We start from the raw sequence: 17,692 nt of genomic DNA, 5'->3' as shown, positions 1-17,692 counted from the left end.
GAATCTAAAGCAAAAGGAAAAAGATAGTATATAATATGCGTGATAATGTATATAATGTGTTATAATGTGTACATGTCAACAAAGCAAATTTGATTAATTCAAGGCTTTTTTTAACTGGTCAATCTTGACCAACAAAAATCTATTTTGGAAGATTAAAACAGTCAAATTAAATCATAACCGATGGCCATTGACAATTAATCTAATGTTATTTTCCAGGTTAAATAATAATAATCCATTATTTCTCTAAAAAATATAAAGACTAAAGAGTTATTCAAGTTTTATAAATAATATAGAACTTTAATTACTGAAAAATAATTTGCAGAAAGCAATTATTCAACAAACAATGCCCCTGGATTTGGTGTGCCAAATCTTTAGTAAATTCCTATTATTGATTAAAGTTAAAAGAAAATGATTTGGTAATGCATTTAAATATCCTCAACAGCATTTAGGTGATTACTAAAAGTTTATATTATCACAAACATTGCATTAATGTATTTCTGTAAAACTATCTAATCTTGTTTGATGAACAAATCTTGCTCAATAAATATAAGTTATGATTTACCAGAAGTTTACAAAGTTCTTAAAAAAACTCAATGATGTCCAAAAATCAAATTTGAAATAGACTCATCAACATATAAATTTGATACTTTGATGTGAAGTGAGGAGAGTAACTTTGAGCTATTTGCACATGCAGAACAATTTGTTTTCAGGGAAATCTGTATTATTGTTTGATTTAAAAATTGAACAATAATAATATAGTATATATAATCATATATTTATATATAAAAATATGTATATATAAGTATACATTTGATGAAGATTTGATTTGATAAAGATTTGTTTATTTCAGGGACGTTTGATTGTTATTTCTGTTGTTGGTCCTATTGACATTGGTTTAGGAGTAAAGATTGCTTACAAGTTTTATACTTCAAAGAATCTTATTTTCAGAACTGTTGGTGGAAATGCACTTCTTCAAAGTAGGTTAATAATTCTGAAATTAATGTTTAACATTTGATACTTTTCCTGTTTTTTAGTTTTACTCATAGTTTAATGTAAGTTTTATTATTTAATATTTAATAAGTTTAATGTAAGTTTTATTATTTAATATTTTTTTAGATATGTGTCAAACAATGTTTTTTTTTACTGCATTTTTGAAGTTTGATTTCCAACTTGTAGTGAGTATATATATCTTTTTTTTATAAATAACTCTAACACAAGTTTAATGATTTTTTGAAATGAGATTGTGAACTTGTACTTTTATATATATATATATATATATATATATATATATATATATATATATATATATATATATATATATATATATATATATATATATATATATATATATATATATATATATATATATATGTATTTATATATATATATATATATATATATATATATATATATATATATATATATATATATATATATATACATGTATATATATTTATTAGAGATGTTCAAAAAAATGGTATACAAAAAGCTTAATTTGGGGCTAGTATAAAATAATATGATTACAGAAAAAAAATTACAAAAATTTTGATATTTACCTTGTGCTAAAGCGCCAAAGTACCCCCCAAATAATCCTATAATACTAACCAAGTAATAAGCCATTGAGCGCAATGTAAATCTCAATATTTTAATTTTGTTGTTGTTGATGTGCTCATAATGGTCCATATTTTTCAGATTGTTGTGTACCAAGGGTTTTCTATAATTGTTTTTTTATAATCATAATTTTTTATTTTTGTATAAGTTGTTTTTTATAATAAAGAGCTTATAATCAGTCTATGCTTCCTAAAACATCAAAAAAATCAATAATACTCACTGGGACAATAAAAAAAACAATAAATACAAAATGTGTATTAAAAATCATTGCAAATGTATTCTTAGTAAAATAAAGGGTTCCTGGCTCAAAGAGGGTTTATTCTCAATTAGATAATTGCTTGACAAAAGTTAAATAGATTTACAAGAAATACTTGAATTTAAAAAAAAAATGTCTTTAGAGTTGAAAAAGCAACAAGACTTTATAAAGGACAGACTTTCAAAACTGGATAAAAAAAGACAAACATAAATCAGACTTATTTTGTTAGAAAAATACGTAGAATCTGTAGAAGATGTAAATAGAATTTTTTAATTTAATTTTATTAAATTTTTAAGATTTAGTTCATCATTTATTTTAAGATTTATTTCATCATTACAAAGTTGCATCCTTTCAAGCCATTTGTCAAATGTTTTTTATACTTTTCTTTGGGTATACTTTGAAGTAGCTTGGTTATGTGGTTTTTTTGAATTTCGACATCAGTACAGTCATCAAGGTTTTTTTTTATCAAGTCTAATAGCCAATAATCAGATGGAGCTAAGCCTGGCAAGTCTGGTGGGTGGTGAATTATTGTGATACTTGTTTGGACAATTTGTGACAGTTTGAGTAACATGAGGTTGAGTATTATTATTGGGAAATTTATAATTTTGAGTACCTGTTACAGGTCTTTGCTTATTTATTTTGCGTATAACAAGTTTCAATCAGTTTCTAACATAGTATTGGCTAGTAATGATTTCTCCCTTTTCAACATAACCCAAATAAACAACAATTTGTTGTTTCTACATCTTCTATAAAGTTTTTTGTTTTAATTTTTTTGAAATTTGTTTTTAACTACTCTTACTTTCACTTGCATTAGGAATTGATAATTTGGAAAACCAACTAAGCCACACAAGTTCAGAACCAAGAGTGTTAATGTATTCAAGGAGCTTTTTTGAATTGTCTATTTGTAATGTATATAATATTATGGGTAGCAAATTTTACTACTGGATATACTTTCAAAATTCTTGATTTTTGGATTGATCTTACAAATGTAAGTTGCAGCAGGTCAACAGCATATAAAAAGATGAAAAAAACAGTTCAGAAAATGGCAGTTGTTGCTAAAGAAGATGTTAAACTTAGCATCCAAGCTTCTTTCAATTTATAGTGTATACATTTAAAAAAAAAGGCATGACAAACTTACTATTCTGGCAACCATTAAAAAGGAGTCACATCTTCTTGGTGTTAAGCCATTAACCTCTATATCAGGAGAGAATTAGTACAATGATGTAATAAAATTCTTAAAAAAGCACAATCTTAAAAGAGTTAGTCTTGAATTACTTTCAAATTTGATTGGATTACTTTTTCTTGATACAACATCAAGCAATACAAGTATGCATAAAGGATCTTTAATAAGAATATTATTTTGCTAGATAATAAATATTTGATTCTATAAGCTTTTAGACATCATGTTTTAAGATAAGAATCACATACTTTTTTAAAGCTATGCCCCTTGAACCTATTAACAAAGTACGGTTCCTGATCATTCTTTGTTTAAACATTTCAAAAACTTGTTTGAGCTGCTTGATTTTGTGTACGATCTATCTATGTTAGTTAAATTTGCTTTGAAAGAATTTAAAGGAATTTTTGTTGAAAAAGCTGCTACAAATCTCTTGAATATTGTAGATCCTTCTTATTAATAAATGATAATGTCATTCTTCAAATTGTGGTCAGCTACCTTTCACTTTCTATCATTAAAATTTAAAAAACAGGAGCATCATGCAACATTTCTAGGGGAATCTATATATTATATAAAAAATGTGAATTCTTTCAGTCCAAATTGATTTTTTTTCAAAGAACAGAGATCATATTAAGTTGATAAATGAATTTGCAGCTTGCTTTTTATGCAAAGTGGTACCTGTAATCAAATGATACAATCAAAGCTCATTTCATAGTAACTGCTATTTATCAAATGCATTAGTATAAAGCCATATGTGCTGAACCATTTGTGTTAGATGCCTTTTTTAATATCTAGACTCAAATCTAATTCCTTTAGCCTTGCTGGATAATGGTGTTGCACTTGAAGAAAAGAAAAAAAAATGCTGCTGCAATCTTATAATTTTCAAAACCAAAGTTATGCTACTTTAAAACAAAAAATAAACGCAGGAAAGATATTAAAAAAAGTAGTAACATTTTAACTAAACATTTATCAACAATCTTTAGTTAATGAATTCTCCTAGGTAATGTTTGTTATGATTGGAATAAAAGAACTAAAAGTGGAAGGGTGACTGTCCTTGCCGCTTTAGTATTTGTACACGCAATCATCATTCAGAAATTTCTTGATAAGTCTGTAACGTTGTGAATTCAGCATCATAAGTCACTACTTTTGAATATTTTTATCATTCACTGCAGGCCCGGTTGGCATGTAAGGTAATAAATCTTTTTTTTAATAGTCAACTAAGTTATGATCTAGTCAACCCTCAGAATTAGGGTCGGCAAAGTTTGACCTGACCTGTTTGACACAGGTCAGGTCAAACTCTCTTCATGTGGATGCCCTGCCTTGACAAACCATGCAAAAAGAGCTAAACACAATGAAGCATTAAGAAAAGTTAAATGTTTCTTTGTGAAATTACAAAAAAAAACTTCATATGAGTTAAATCATGGTTTAATTCCTTATTTTAAATCAGTTTTAGTATGAGCTGTAAAGCTGTCAGATATCCATTTCTATTCTTTTAATGAAAGTTCAAATTAAATTCCCCCAAACTTCTGACTGAATATTTATATAATATATAGTAAATAAAAATAAAAATATTTATATCAGATACTAGGATGTAAAATAATGAATTGTGCTCATTATTTTGTATAAAGTTTCTTGAATCATACAACACATCAAGATATATTTCAGATGAAGTGAACTCACTTCAGCAATATTGTTAAAAATTGGAACTACCAAAGCTGTACCAAATATCAATGGATAGTTAAAACTCTAAATCAAAATTTTTTAATGAATTTCAGCTTGACTGAAACTATTTTACATTCTCTTTAACATTGAATCTTGCAGTTTGCATTTTGCCCATGGCAGTTTAAAAACTGGGGAGGATGTTACAGAATGGAATCTAAAAAATGCTTTGAATGCTGCTTATTATAATTTACATGATAATTCAAAAATTAGTAAGGACAACAACTCTGTTACTGGTTCTTTTGTCCCCATAATTTCTTTGCATTAGGGTAACTACTTACATAGTTCAAGACCAAATCGAAACATAAACTTGCTTGCTCAAGACGATCAAGTTTTTGCAAGACAATTAGTTTAAATTGTTAAGTCACAGTTTCAGTAAGATAGTTGACATTGGTTGTGAACCATGGATAACGCTATAAAGGTGAAAGAGAAAACAGGAGCAAAAAGCAATATGCATCACAGCCATAAAACCAAAAAGTCAAGACTGCAACCTATTGTAATAAAGAGAAATGAGGTTACAGAGTGTATGGAACTTGCAGAGAATAAAATCTAAGTTTCATTATGAAAGGGAGTATAGAAGATTTAAAGAAAAAAAGGGTACTATTATATTTAAGTTATTATATAGTTAAGTTATCATATTATTATTATAGTTTCAATAAGTTTAGTAATTTTGAATTTTACTTAAAAAAAAATTTTAAAATCATAAAAATCATTATTTTCCTTTTAATTTCAGAGATTCTCAATGGTGTTGAGTATTTATAGTGCTTTATCGATTTGTTATTTATTTATTTTTTAATTGTGATTTGTATATAGATATATAGTTTTTGACTTTCATGTTTATAAGAACTGTATTATAACACCCTATAAATAAAATTTCGGACAAGTTTATTTCATTTATTATGTAATTTATTTCATGCACGCAAAAAACCTGTATACTTATTTGAAAGAGGTTTTTATAATCTATTTAAATTTAATTTAATTAAGTTAAAAATATTATTTATATATTGAAAATAAAATGGTCAAAGTAAAGGACCTCAAAAAAATTATGGAAATTTTTTTCCAAAAATCGAGAAAAAGGTAAAGTGTTTGTTGCTAAGCAGTTTATGGAATGGGGTTTACCCAGATCAACTGCTTATGATAAAATCGTAAAATTGGAGAATGGATCTCTAAAAAGAAAAGTTGGAAGTGGTTGAATCGCTAAGGTAGCTACTAAAGAAAATATTCAGAAGATTGCTGCATTTTTTGAAAATAATTCAGGGTGCTCCCAAAAAAAAATAACTCAAGTTTTTAACTGTAGTCAAACTCGAATTCCCAAATATTAAAAACAATGACTAACATTGGAACTTTCAAAAAAACTAATCGTCCAGATTGTAGCCATCAGCAGAAGAAAGCTATGCGTCCTAAATGTCCTAAATTGTACGAAAATTATAAAAACTTGGATTTTGTTATGGATGATAAAAGGTATTTTACCTTAAACAATAGCACATTAGCTAGTAATGATAGGTTTTATGCTGCTGATCCTTCTTAATGTTCTGACCAAGTAAGATACAATTTGCGTAAAAAGTACAAGGACAACCTCTTAGTTTCTTGTTGCATCTGCCCCCGTTGAATAAGCCCTCTTTATATTCATCACAGTAAGCAGGCAATCAACCAGTAACACTTATAAAGAGATACTAGAAAAAACTTTATTTCCTCTAGTATCAGAATATTATAAAAAAGACAATGAGTTTATCTTCTGGCCTGATCTAGCTCGATCACATTACACAAAGTCGGTCTTTGACTTTTTAAAATTGAAAAAATCAAAGTTGTACCTAAAGATATCTAAGATATAAAGATAACCCAGCTAACGTTCCAGAAGCAAGACCAATTGAAAACTTTTGGGGTGATTTAAAACGGCTAGTGTACGAGAATAATTGGAGAGCTGAGAATTTGGAAGAGCTTGAAGCAAGAATTAGATATTGTTATTCAAAGATGAATAAAGATATTTTCCATACTCAAATAAAACATCTTTTAAAAAAACTTTATAATATTGCTAAATATGGTATTTGAAATAATTATTTTAATATATTTATAAACTACGTATACTAACATATTAACAGTTGAAATATTAAATAATAAAACTTATTAGTTCTTAAAATATTAATTTTTAAATTTTGTTCAAAATTTTATTTATGAGGTGTTATATAGATATATAATTTTTGACCTTCATGTTTATAAGAACTGTATTTAGGTTGTTTTATTTTTTTTATTTCTTTGGAAGTATTGTGAATGCTAGATTTTTTTAATACTAATTTTTGAATATAGTATTATAATATTATATTTAATTTTGTATAATTAATATTATATTGTTATATACAATTTATATATAATATTATATTACTATTATTTTTTTTTTTTTTTTTTTTTTTTTTGAGAAAAATTATTTGTATAAAAAAGCAGTAAATATACTTCTCATTAATTTTGAATCGTATTTAATTGTTAATCTTTTAAATCACAGTAAATTGTTATTTAATTTTTTTTTTTTTTTTTTTTTTTTTTTTGTGATCACAATTCTGTTTTGATCTCATTTATATTTTTTTGTTTACCATAACTCAAATAAAACATCTTTTTTGGTACTGTTTTCATTAAATTATTATTGTTTTTTTTTTATAATGACATAGTAAGCATTAAAATTACTTTAACATTACTTAATTAAGCTTTTTTTTTTTTTTTACCTATGCTTTGAAAACATGGTTAAATGATTTTTTTTGTTTTTTTGTTAATGGTTATTTGCGGTTTGCCTTTTTTTTTTTTACTGACTCTTTAATAGACCAATATACATTTAGCCAAAGCCCACTGTTTCAGGATGATGCTATACATTCGTAAATAACGTTTCACATTCAGTATTTTTCTGACATTGAGCAGAAATAAACTGAATGCAGCTAATATTTATATATAAATTAGATTTATTAAACAGAAAAAAAGATATATATTGGTTGTTATTTACTTTTTTTTTTTTTTTTTTATGAAGAAAGAAAAAAAAACTTTATACAAGAACTTTTTTTTATCTTTTCAAACATTGAAATTTTTTTTAAATCTCAACATTATTTTTAGATAAGCTTGCTAGTTTTGATTTTGAATGTTAGTGGATCACTTACAATGGGAGAAAAAGTTGTTCTGGGTATAGGGGTACCAATTAGTTTCTTCTGGATGATTTTAGGGTTTCTTATGGTAAGATATTTTTTTTAATTACAATACTTTTAATATAATTTATTATCTGAAAAATTGTTCTTTAAAAATTATGTTTATTAACATTTTGTGTTATCTAACATTATAGCTAAAGTAAAAACTACTACTTAAAAGTTGTAGCTTTGTAGTAGTAGTTGCCATCTTTGTTCACGAACAATTATAGGTTTTTAAGTCCATAATGCACATTTAGCATGGATGCATTGGTTTTTCTTGAATAGCATTTTTTTATTAAGTTCACCCCCTTCAGGCTCCAGGGCCACTACAGTTAAACTATACTACAGTTGAAGAAATAATTTTTTTTTAAATTTTACTTTTAACTCTCTTAACCCAAACCTTTAACAAGACTATTGCACCATTTTATTGCGCCATAGATGAAAATTTTTCTAAATTAATGCAAGATTAAAGTTGCATCTAATGTTTCTGGTTTCATATTTGAAGTTATTGTTTCTATGATTTTGGTTTTATTTAACAAAGTTGTTTGATTTATTTGTTGTTTGAGTTTTTGGTTGTTTTGTTGTTTTGCTGCTTGTTATTTTGTTGTTTAAGTTTTTGTTGTTTGAGTTGTTTGTAGTGATGTACTGCTATAGATTTGAATGGACTTGGTAGACCCAGTTGTTAAAAAAAAAATTTTATACCTGGTTCATAACCCTTTAGGAAAATAACAATTTTGTAATAATAACTTTAAAACAAACACTAACTATTAAAGTAAATAATTAAAGTTTGCGTTAATAACTATTGTTAATAGCTTTCAATAACTCTTGTTCGCAGAGTTTCTCATTAAATATAAACCAAGACCTCAAGTAAATAACTAAAGATCAAACTAATTGTCGAACATATTTCAAGTGAATTAAAAAGATATATTTTTTAAGTATTTCTTCAAAAAATTTCAAATTATGTATAATAATCAATGAGGCTTTAACTATTTCTAGTAAATCAGTTCTTGGCATATTTTTAAAAGTTGAAGTTAATGACATTTCTTCCATCATTTTTTTTTTTTTTTTTATTGGTAGATTAGATAGGAGCTCAACAGTTTACAATTAATTACTCAAAGAGTTGAGCTTTTTTGAAATGACTAAAGAATATTTAAAAAAGTTTAATAGGATTTTGTTCCAATTGGGCAAGTACTATGCTTGGATGTAAATCAATCGAGAATAAGCAATGTCTTTTCTAACTATTTGGCACTGTTTGAATCATAGATTACAACTTACTTTAAATGATTTCATAAAAGACATTAAGCAAATAAATCATTTCAAAATATTTATTGACAAAATGTATGCAATATGCCACCAATCAAACAAAAGTCAGAAAGAATTCAAACATTTCCAATGACTTAGAGAAACAATGGTAAAAATAGGACAAGTTTTGGGACCAAGATGGGTTGCTTACAGTTTGTGGAGACCTTGTGCTGTCTGGTTTTCTTACCCTGAATCGTGCAAATATTTTTCAAAAAACAAAAAATACTATGGAATGGCATCATGTCTCAGAAACAAATGTTCTTATGAATCTTTGCGCTAATTATTGATATTTTAGATGAAATATCATTTTTATCCAAAGCCCTCTAGTCCAGAACACAAAATATTGCAAAAACAGATCAATTAATATTAAGAACTATATTTTCTCTTAAGCAATTCATGAAAAAACTTGGAGTTTATGAACGCCGTGTAGATCACATTGTCTTAATTGATACCTATAAAAATATTAATTTTCAAGATAATGCATTATATTGAAATTTTCCTTGTAAAAAGTTAAAATTGTTTATTTCAAAAAAAATTGAAAGTTTGATAAAAATATGACACTAAAGCTTATGAATTCTAAAGACAAAAGTGTAAAAATCTGTGATAATTTAACATTAAACAGTAAACAAATTTTTGCCTTAGTTAAAACTTTTAAACTAAATACTTGGAAGTTAAATGAAATTATCAATCTATGGCAAGTGGGAAAAGCGTTAGAACTCTAAGTCACTTTATTTTGTCCAATAATCTAACATCTATTGACATTTTTATTTGTTTCTCATTACTATGTAATTGAACTTAATGGTCTTAAGATATCAAAATAAAGCATAAGGAAGTTGCTTTTTATTCTAAAATAAAATAAGGAAGTTGCTTTTTATTCTAAAATAAAAATCAAATATTTTCTTGCGTTAGTTAAGGAGATAAAAGCATTTTATTCATGTCACTATTTTTATCCAAAAAAAAATTTTAATTAAAAAAATATCAATTATGTAGTTAAAAAGAAACATTTATTTTCTAGAAGTTATTTTTAATTATATTTAAAAAACAAATAAACAGATAGTTTACAACTAATTTTATCTTTGAGAACGCTTAGGTAATATTAAGGTTAAAACTTTTTGTTTTCTTTCGATTCGTTTTCCCGAAATAATGCTAAATGTTCTTTTGCAACTTTATTGTTTTGGCGCAGTTTTTTTTTGCATTTTTTTTCCTGCATTTTGATCACGCTGTTCTTTATCCAATTTGTCTTTATCAAGTTTTCGTTTTTGTTAGAGCTCACTCTTAATATTCATAATTCACGAACATAGAATTTCATATACATATTTACCATATACTCTTTTTACATACTTTTTTGGAATTTACAACACAGTTTTAATGAACTTTTGTATCGGTATTGATGCATCAACTAGGGAATACTTTGATTTTTTTGAATTTGCATTTAAAATGGGCAATTAAAACTAGCATTCAAAATTTCAAATTTTTGACTTTTGAATTGTTAAAACATTGTCAAGTGGTATTTCTTTAATGATCAATTCATTCTGATCGGAAAAATATTGCCATTGTGTAGAGGTGACTTCAGAACTGGAGATACGTAGTTCGAAGCCTGGAATGGCCATAAATACAATTAATTTAAAAAATTATTTAAAGCATTTTCCAAAATATGCGCGTATATTTAAGAACCAACTATCCTTAACCTATTTTGTGATTGTGTTTTTATTTTCACTAGCTGTTAACGAGATATTAAATCTTATATAGAGCCGTTACTTTTTTTGACAAAATAAAGTGTTGAACAAAATAAAATGACGGTGTCCGAATATTCAAATTACTGTATTGTTTTGTGCAACCAATAGCCAAATTCTTAACATTGAAATCTGTGTTATTGATTTTAGAGGTGTTGACAATATTTTAAGAGATTGCAACAAACGTATTGCAACACAATTGCAATACATTTCACACAGACTGAATGTGATTTTTCACTCGTGAATACTATATGCACTGAAAAAAAATCAAATTTAAGTATTAGGCACAATTTAGATTTGATGAGCATTAATTTGATGGCCTTGCAGCTAAATTTGTGGGAGGCTACACCATATGTTGAAATGTGGCTCAGAATTCACCATTCAGCTGATGACAACAGAGCACCCTCCACAACAACTCCACCTACTGCTAACCAAAATGTGATTTGGAATCTTTTTCTAAAGAAGTAATTTAATAACATGTAGTACAAAAAAAAAAATTTTTTAAAATTCACTAGAATGAGGGGGAGTAGTGTTGATGTGAATGAGGGGGAGTAGTGTAAATATGTAGGAGCTGGTTCTTAGAATTTTAACAGCACATCACTGGTTGTTTTGTTGTTTGTGTTGTTTTTTTGAGTTATTTTTGTTGTTTTGCTGTTTGAGTTGATGGATGTTTTGTTGTTTAATTTGTTTGAATATTTATATGTTAGTCGTCATTGGAAATAGAAAAAATTTGATTTTTTTTGGGTGGCAATTAATCAATCCGTATTAACATTTCAAAAAGTGACAGATGACATTTTTATTTTCAGATTCGTTATGAGAATGTTAAAGTTAGTTTCATTTTTTGGATCATTGGATTACTGGAACCAACTTATATTATTTGGTTGTTTGTTAAGGTTTAGTTGTTTAGTTATCTAAGTTTTTTTTTTATTTTTATATATATATATTTTATTTTTTTTGCTTCGTGATTTTTTAATTTGGAATGAATTTCTTTTTTTCTTAAGACTGCAAATCAAATAGATGCTGCGAAGAATAATGGCGATAATCAAAATAATGTTGTTTTGTTTTGTATATTTGCTGCCGGTAACACTTTTTTTTTTCTTTTTTTCTTTTTTTTTTTTTGCAGTATATGCTAAAGCACTATTTTTTTAAATTTAACTTTTAGGTATACTGGGGTTGCTTCTTCGTACCCTCATCTTTGTTTGGTCTTATTTTATTTTTAATAATTTTAACAAAGGTTTGAAGGAAAAAGGTTAGTTTTTTCAATATCCTGTAATTTCTGATATTATAATAATAATAAACCTAGAAATGGCTTCTAAATATTTATGCCATCTGATTATTTTGTTTTTTAAAGCTGGTAGCTGTGCTACAAGCAATTAGTTCTCTAAGTTTGAATACAGTTAAACAGCTTAAAATCAGAATGTTTACTAGGCTTACTAGACTTATAGGCTCTGTTGTCTTGACAACTTCTGTTGTCTTGACAACTAAACGTAATAAATAATGATAATGGCAACTGATTCCAAATGTTAACAATTTTGTAAGAGAAACGAAGTTTGTGAATCAACATCAAACTTAAATTTAGATAAAATAAGTAATATAACTAAAAAAATAATAATATATTACTTTAAAAACATTCTATTTATGTCCACTTTTTTTGAAGTTTTGCGCCTTTGCATAATATATTTCAAAATTTAAATAAAAACGATTTTACAATGAATTTGCAAATTTTAAAACCTTTAAATTTAAGTCGCCGATTATCGTGAGCTTTGATGAATGTCGTGAATTTATTCAATTCGAATTCGTTGTTTACTAAATAAGTTACAGCTTATTTCGTAAACAACGTTAAATAAGTTATTTTATAGCTTGGTTTGCAGATTATAAAAAATGGAGAAGTTAATATTTCCTCGAAGAATTGACTAAATTTGTACATGTGTTACAAATGTTTTTTTTAAATAATTTCGTTATGTGTTGATTGTCTTGGTTCTTTAATATTTGCTCAAACTCCGTTTAAGCAAATATTAAGAAGGTTAAGCAAATATTTAAGAAGGTTGAACTATTGTATTGGAATAAATTTGTCAGAGTTTTTTAATCATTTTTTTTTTTATCAACCTGTTTTTGTTTTTTTTTTATTCTCCTAAATTTTTTTTTCATTGTCAACTAGCATATTAAATTAAAACTGTGCACCTATTTATTTTTACTTTTAGTGTATCAACAGATATCTGCTGTGCCAATAAGAAGTATCTCTGTTGAAAGTCAACAAAATAACCCTAATTACAACTCTATGCAGTCCTCTTAAAGAGACCGTAAAAGTTTTACATGTGAATTCTAGATTTTTCGTCCTTAACTTTATTGATAATAAATGCTGTTTCTTATAATACATCCATTATTTTATTTCGAAGAAGTACATCTTAAATTTTTTATTATTTTTTTTTTCTATATAAATCAAAAAATTGCCTTTTGCAGGGTTAAGATGGAACTAGATTTGATCTATTATTATGTAACATACTTTTCATAAAAATGCATGTAATTGTATAAAAAAAGATGACATGTCAAAAAATAATGTCATTAATATTTTCTTTTTTTAATGTAATTGATTCGATTTTTTTTATAATTGTTGCGAGGAACAAGTCCTATAAGACTATATTGGTTCTCAGGACTCGCAAATATACAAGTATTTTATATTTTTAATTGGAATTTTCTGTGTCAGTCGTTTTTTTTTTTTTTTTTTTTCGTTTTTAAATTCATTTGCGAGTTAAAAGATAAAATACGTTCTGGTTTTTAATTTTGGTAAACCACATGATATGTTATATATAATATAATACATAAATATAAACACTAATATAATACACAAATTTAAACACTTTTTAAATATTGATATGTATATATATATATATATATATATATATATATATATATAATATATATATATATATATATATATCATATATATATATCATATATATATATATATGTAACTTCTTTTTTTTTTTTGTCGAATGATTTTATATTAATGTTGCACATTTTTGATTCTAACATCTATTTTTTCTTTTTTTTTTTAACAACTTTTTTGCGTTAAAATATTTTGCGTGTTTTTGTGCGAGGCTGTGCATTTTTATTTTGTTTTTTTTTTTACAAGAAATTTTATATGAAAACGTTGTTTTTTTTATAAATAAATTCATTTTATAAATATACGTAATTAAAAATAATTTTATTATTGTTCTTTTTTGTTATTACATTTTTTTTAAATGTTTACTCTCGAGTCTTCAATAAAAGATGGGGGTGGGGGGGACTTTTATCAATTTTTGGAAATTGATAAAAGTCCCCCCTCCTCCTCCCCCGTTTATTAGATCTGGACTAAAATTCCCACCCTCCTCTTTTTTTATTCCCCCCCCCCCCTCCTCCTCGTTGTATTAAGAACTTGAGAATATTAGTTTTTAATTATGAGTTGATAGGTGTCAATCAGTGCCGTCTTATCTGATTTTGTGGTCACCTGCTAATTCTTTTGTCGAGGACCTTAGCCTTGCAATGTTAACACTAAAAACAGTAATGTTATTTCTAGTAACAATATGTATTGCAAGAAAAATAGTTCAACTGCTACAAAAATGTTTGCAATCCTTAACTCTAATTATTGGTGGAGAATCAGTAGACTTCAGTATGTAATTTTTCATGCACATTATGGAGAACATGCTTAAGCTTTATTTTATCTTTGTTTGCTGCGCAAAAAAAAAAAATTTATATTTCAACAAAAAGAGTCGCGTTTTTCATATTTTGCTTTACTAAGTGCAAATAAATTTTAGCTTTATTTTAGTACGGTAAGGCCACGTCACTTTATTTTGTCTAATAATAATTTTGTCTAACATCTATTGACATTTTTATTTGTTTCTTATTACTATGTAATTAAACATAATGGTCTTAAGATATCAAAATAAAGCATAAGGAAGTTGCTTTATTCTAAAATAAAAATCAAATATTTTCTTGCGTTAGTTAAGGAGATAAAAGCATTTTATTCATGTCACTATTTTTATCCAAAAAAAAATTTTAATTAAAAAAATATCAATTATGTAGTTAAAAAGAAACATTTATTTTCTAGAAGTTATTTTTAATTATATTTAAAAAACAAATAAACAGATAGTTTACAACTAATTTTATCTTTGAGAACGCTTAGGTAATATTAAGGTTAAAACTTTTTGTTTTCTTTCGATTCGTTTTCCCGAATTAATGCTAAATGTTCTTTTGCAACTTTATTGTTTTCGCGCAGGTTTTCTTTGCATTTTTTTTCCTGCATTTTGATCACGCTGTTCTTTATCCAATTTGTCTTTATCGAGTTTTCGTTTTTGTTAGAGCTCACTCTTAATATTTATAATTCACGAACATAGAATTTTATATACATACTTACCATTTACTCTTTTTACATACTTTTTTGGAATTTACAACACAGTTTTAATGAACTTTTGTATCGGTATTGATGCATCAACTAAGGAATACTTTGATTTTTTTGAATTTGCATTTAAAATGGGCAATTAAAACTAGCATTCAAAATTTCAAACTTTTTGACTTTTGAATTGTTAAAACATTGTCAAGTGGTATTTCTTTAATGATCAATTCATTCTGATCGGAAAAATATTGCCATTGTGTAGAGGTGACTTCAGAACTGGAGATACGTAGTTTGAAGCCTGAAATGGTCATAAATACAATTAAAGCATTTTCCAAAATATGCGGGTATTTTTAAGAAACGACTGTCCTTAACCTATTTTGTGATTGTGTTTTTATTTTCACTAGTTGTTATCGAGATATTAAATCTTATATAGAGCCGTTACTTTTTTTGACAAAATAAAGTGTTGAACAAAATAAAATGACGGTGTCCGAATATTCAAACTGCTGTATTGTTTTGTGCAGCCAATAGCCAAGTTGTTAGCCGTATACAATATACAATCTGAAGAACTATTTTTGCTGTTGTTTTCGTTGTTGTTGTTGTTAGTGTTTAAAATATGCTTGTTGAAAATTCGCTTATCCAGCCAAACACCTATTTTGCAATAAGTGAATTTTCAGTCTTTATTAGAAACATGTCTAGATTTTCAGTCTTTATGAGACATGTATTTAGATTATAAGTTTTTAATAAATATATTCAGTAAACTGCTATAGTAGTTTACTGAATATATACTATACTATATCTTTTTATACTATATTTACTATACTATATATATTTTTTATACTATATTTACTATACTATAGAATATACTATAGTATATTTACTATACTATAGTATTACTAATTGTGGCCGGAGAGACAAGTAAAGTATTTATTTTTAACTACATTTTGACGTGGTTACACTTTCCTTTAAAGTCTCATTGAATTACTTTTTTCAACTATAGATTCATTCTCTTTTTTTCTGTTTACTCAAACTGCTCTCATATATCTTTAAGAAATCTTATCAAAGACTAACTATTTCTCCGAGATAATCAACGCAACGTATTGGTCCAAATCTTTTTGTTGTATTATGTTGGTTAATTAACTTCTTTGAAAATATCAAACTAAAAAATCGTGAGAAGTACTTTTTTTTTACAATTTTATGGTTTGATATTCTATATAACATCAAACCAATTGATATTATAAAAATTGATGTATAGGTGTTTGATAATTTTATCACGTTTTTGCGTGATATCGATCTTAAAAAACATACTTTATTCGTTTGACAATAAAAAACTTGAATAGGAAAAACATTTTTGCGCATTTATTGTAGTAATATTGTAGGTGTGATAATGTTCTAGTGTTAAAACTGGGAAGCATTATATAAGCGTATGTAATGCGATTGGAATAATTTTACTTTAACAAGGCTTGAACACGAGTAAAACAGCTAATTTGTTCGAGTATATATTTTTTTAATTTTTTTATTTTATCCATATCATCTGGTAGATCATTTTTCACAATATGACCAAGTTATTTAAAGCTGTCAACACATTCCAGTTTGCAATATGTTATACTCAATTTCGGAAATGAAAGCGATACAATTTTTTAATTTTTGTTTTTGGTTAAAAACCATTCAAGCTGTCTTCTTTGCGTTTAAAGGCATATTAGTAAATAATGTCATAAATTACATTCAATAAGTTCTACAGAGAGAACCAAGATGGCGCTGTAAGTACTGCATAAGCATAAGTAAGAATATTTAGAAAAATCCCTCCTATATTGCATCCAATACGTATATTTGAACTTTTAAATACTAAATTACTCATGTAAAAGCTAAACAATAACGGTGATAATTACCACCTTGTAGCATACCATTTTATGTACTATAAGCATTGGACTAGCTTTCTGTCAACTGATACACATTTCTTGAGTATCAGCTAATACAAATTTCTTGTGTAGTTACTGTACCAGAATGCATGCAGACTATCGATATTTTTTCGTTTATCTATTAGGTTGCAGAACAGAAGCCAGTAATCAACTTTATCAAATGCTTTTTTAAAATCTATTAACGATAGATTGTTAACATCAGTGAGGTCGGCCACTTTTCACTTCACCAAAGGAATAATAGATCATTCAAAGAACTTAGAAGGTAAATACCAGTGCCCTAAATAGAGATCGAAAAACATACTAATTAGAAGATGTAGCTTATTTCCACCATATATAAAAGCTTCCATACATAAACCACCAGGACATGCTTTTCCTGATTTTTGATTGCTGTCAAAACTACTTTAGGTAGCTGCATTTTCTTAGCTAAGTGGACTTTGTATTGAGTTAT

The 17,692-nt window shown here is 26.3% G+C and overlaps 1 protein-coding gene across 1 annotated transcript in view; it reads left to right on the top strand.

Moving 5' to 3' along the window:
* LOC101241780 (uncharacterized) overlaps window positions 1-13,385 on the top strand; it is a 29,515-nt gene extending 16,130 nt beyond the window's left edge. Inside the window, exons 2-8 of the mRNA XM_065788860.1 lie at window positions 851-977; window positions 1,117-1,175; window positions 7,854-7,970; window positions 11,763-11,849; window positions 11,958-12,036; window positions 12,119-12,205; window positions 13,158-13,385. Of these exons, the coding sequence (XP_065644932.1) occupies window positions 851-977; window positions 1,117-1,175; window positions 7,854-7,970; window positions 11,763-11,849; window positions 11,958-12,036; window positions 12,119-12,205; window positions 13,158-13,249 (648 nt within the window). The 3' untranslated portion in view covers window positions 13,250-13,385. The remainder of the gene's footprint in view (window positions 1-850; window positions 978-1,116; window positions 1,176-7,853; window positions 7,971-11,762; window positions 11,850-11,957; window positions 12,037-12,118; window positions 12,206-13,157) is intronic.
* The last annotated feature ends 4,307 nt before the right edge of the window (window positions 13,386-17,692 follow it).

This window comes from Hydra vulgaris, chromosome 01, assembly GCF_038396675.1.
Source record: "Hydra vulgaris chromosome 01, alternate assembly HydraT2T_AEP".
Classification (NCBI taxonomy): Eukaryota; Metazoa; Cnidaria; class Hydrozoa; order Anthoathecata; family Hydridae; genus Hydra; species Hydra vulgaris.
This window is presented reverse-complemented; position numbering and strand designations above follow the sequence as displayed.